At 39.9% G+C, this 3,380-nt stretch overlaps 1 protein-coding gene across 1 annotated transcript; it reads right to left on the bottom strand.

The window, feature by feature from the left end:
• Nucleotides 1-75: 75 nt before the first annotated feature.
• LOC111778945 (inactive beta-amylase 9-like) lies at nucleotides 76-2,626 on the bottom strand. The gene is made up of 3 exons (XM_023658958.1): nucleotides 2,186-2,626; nucleotides 1,307-1,789; nucleotides 76-1,161 (listed from the first exon to the last, which is right to left on the bottom strand). The coding sequence occupies exons 1-3, from the start codon at nucleotides 2,420-2,422 to the stop codon at nucleotides 289-291; spliced, it is 1,593 nt and encodes a 530-aa protein (XP_023514726.1). The 5' UTR covers nucleotides 2,423-2,626; the 3' UTR covers nucleotides 76-288.
• Between the last annotated feature and the right edge of the window lie 754 nt (nucleotides 2,627-3,380).

Genomic DNA, 3,380 nt, shown 5'->3' with positions numbered 1-3,380 from the left:
TTTTTTTTTTTTTTTTCTTTCTTTCCATTTCCTCTTTTATCATATTTCATATGAATCTCTTCTATGATGTATGCATTTCAATAAAATATAACTTCAATACATAATTAATAATTGAATTACTTTAAAACAACTTTTCTGGTTATCTAATTTAGAATCTTACAGAACTGCTTTCTGGAGGATGTGTAATATCTAAATCCTCAATCTGAAGTGTATTAATTTAATCTCAAGCCTTGAAGAACTGAAGATATTTTTACATTACTATGATTACATGATACTCTACGCCTTCTATTAAGCTGCTTGCATCTGTTCTTCGGCCACGGAACCGGCGGGTGACGACGATGCGGTGTCGTCTTCTCCGATTGGAAGGTCATCTGAATGCAGTTCAGGTTGATGGACACTACGGACGAATTCAGCAAAGGAAGGAAAGTGCTCTGGAGAGAAGAAGTATGCTCCCAGTCTCTGGTATGTGAACAGCTCCACACTTTCCCCTTCCAAATTGTTCTTTATCCGATCGAACCCGCCGGGAGTTCCTGAACTTGATGAGTTTTGCCCCGACAACATTACCCCGTGCTTTCTGCTAGCTGACTTGATTTGAGATATTAATGATTCGGGGCTCGATAGTAATTCTTGAGGCTGATGTTGATCTGATAAGTCCATTCCAGGCAAGATCATTTTGGTTGAGTTCCTAGCGAACATTTCGGCAACAGCCTCGTATCCGTCTCGGCTGGCGGTATTGTAGAACCCAGCTGTTAGTTCGCTGGGGTGCGATCGAGTTTTATACCAGGAATGCATCAATGGAACTTTCCCATAAACGGTTGCTTCGGTGTTGCCGAAGATGGATGAAGCAAGAGAAAGAAGGCGATCACCATGGTCAATAAGCTCGCTAGAATACCATGAAAGGAAGAAATCTCCATAGTGAGACTCCCATGAACCGCCATGATCTTTAAAGAAATTGTTAGCATTTGGCATTTCATTATAACTCGGTGCATCATGGGGACCTCCAAGACCGTATAAAGGATTCCCGCTTGCTTCAGCGTGTTGCTTTAGACTGCTAAGCATGTTTTTATCATAGCACTGAAATTCTCCAACACCATGTGATTTTGGTTGTCGCTGAGACGGATACCGAAGCTCACCGTCTGGTCCGAGACTCATGGAGACACCCTGAATTGATCAAAAGGCAACAATAAGTAATAGAAGCCCAAATAAAACCATAAAATGAAGGCTATATACAATCTAGAAAAGACTATTATTAGAAATCTCTTGTTTTTGCTTTAGACTTCCCAAAATGCCTCATAACAGTTCTTACCGAGATTGTAGAGCCTATGAGATTTGAGAATGAAGACCTGAAGCTCTCACAAAATTCATGGTAAACTTGGATTGGAGTCTTTCCATTCAGGACAGGAAGGTTATCGACAGAGAGCGATAAGCAATCTTTGTATTGCTGCCTGTACCGATCGGTGAAGTATATGTTCGGATCGGATTCACCGATCTTCGAGATCCATTCAGGAAGAGGAATTCTTGGTTGGTTAGATCCATGGAAGCAGAGTGAAACATGAAGCTTGAGCCCTGCATTTTGGACCATCTCTGCGAGGGTAAGATAGCCTGACCATTCATATTTCCCCGTAGTTTCTTTCTCAACGATTCCCCACCACACAGGAAGCTCGACACCTTCTACGCCAAGCAGCTTCAGAGCCTTAAGCCCTGCTGCGATTGCCTTTGAATGGTTTATCGCATTGCACGTGGAAACTGCATCCAACGGCAAACCGACATACAATTTTACACCCTCGAGCTGCAAAAGCGTATGAAAAAGACTGTCAATAATGAACTTAAGCAACCAAAATTAACAGAACAAAAATTATTGTCTGATTAGTTCTAAAGACCAAAAGTGCAAACCACTCTATAAAGAACTTAAGCAAGCAAAATTAACATGTTTTTCGCTTTAAATTCACCCAAAAATCTCTATATCAATGGATCTTCCCAACTTTTAGCCAACGCACATTAACTATTGAGATGCATAGCAATATCATAGCAGGAAGTACTATGTTCAAACTCTCCGTTAATACTGCAGTTTTCATCAATTAATCTGACGGCTAACAGATTCAAGCCTTCTCAGCCTCCAAACAAGACGATATCAAAGGGGAAAAGCAACGAAAACACTATTAAGAAGAAGTATAATAGTACTCACGGATTTGGATCTTCTTCCAACGTCGACGTTTTGAGATTGAACTGGTTCCATCTGTGCGGCTTTCGTCAATAATCGGATTCTCAACTTTTCAAACCTCCAACTCCTAGTGAAACAGATCTTCGATTTTGAACCAAAAATCTTACTATCAACTTTCGAATTCAAAAGCCCTAACTCTCTGTTACCAAAATCGGCTCCGGCAATCTTCGCTTGAGATTTTGCAATCACCGAAACCTCCATAATCGGGATGAAATGAAACGGAAAGTTAAAACAAAAATCCACGCAAGAACCGAAGAAATCAGGATCAAGAAAACAGAAATCGATTCCGAAAGCAAAGACGAAAATCGATGAACTATTGAGAAACAAAGATTCTCAAACGGCAAGAAGAAAAAATTAAGATAGCTTTAGCGAAAGGTAAAATGGAGCTCTCAAATTGAAGGCCAAATGGGTGGGGAAGCTTTGAATTTATATAAGAAAACGCCACTGAAGGGAAGAAAAATGAAAAAGAGAAAAAGCAAGAAAATGACAATGCCACGTGGCAGAATTTCAGAAGACCAAAGTTATACCGCGGAATTACTTATTTTTTGTTAATTAAAAGAAAAAGAAAAGAATTTTTTTTTCTTCTTTTCAAATAGATAACGTATTAACCACAAGATTAAGACCATTCAATATAATTAATTCGTTGGCTTGTGATGACGTGTCAATGTGGGACCCAAAGCCAAGTCAGCTCACGGTGTGTTTGCCAGTTGTCTAAATTTTTTAAACCACTTATTTTAATAACTGAATTATTATGGTTCCTTGATTGGAATTCCCTTTTCTAAAATCTTATCCACTTATCCAAACAGACAAAAGCCTCGCCGAGGAAATTACGGAAAAGGGCTTTTGTTTGTTAATACACGTGGCACGCATATAGAGGTCTAGCCTGCGTGCTGAGTCATCGCTCACGTGTACCTTCATTTTATTTTATTTTAATAATTATCGGCTTCCACAGAAATCAGAATCTCGATGCTCTGCTGGTTTGAATGGTAAAACTGATAAAAATTGTCGCTGTCATTAATTAGATGGTGAGCTGCCCTACCCTGCCCGTAGACGGGGTAGTTGCTGACCGAACTTTTGGTAAAACATTACGGGCAAGTCGTGGAATTTGTCGGCCACGTGTTATGAGACCAAAGCCTTGCTGACTAGAAATGGTCGGCTC

Source organism: Cucurbita pepo, chromosome LG17 (assembly GCF_002806865.2).
Source record: "Cucurbita pepo subsp. pepo cultivar mu-cu-16 chromosome LG17, ASM280686v2, whole genome shotgun sequence".
NCBI classification, from domain to species: Eukaryota; Viridiplantae; Streptophyta; class Magnoliopsida; order Cucurbitales; family Cucurbitaceae; genus Cucurbita; species Cucurbita pepo.
The sequence above is the reverse complement of the archived record's forward strand: the minus strand, read 5'-3'. Positions and strand labels throughout refer to the sequence as shown.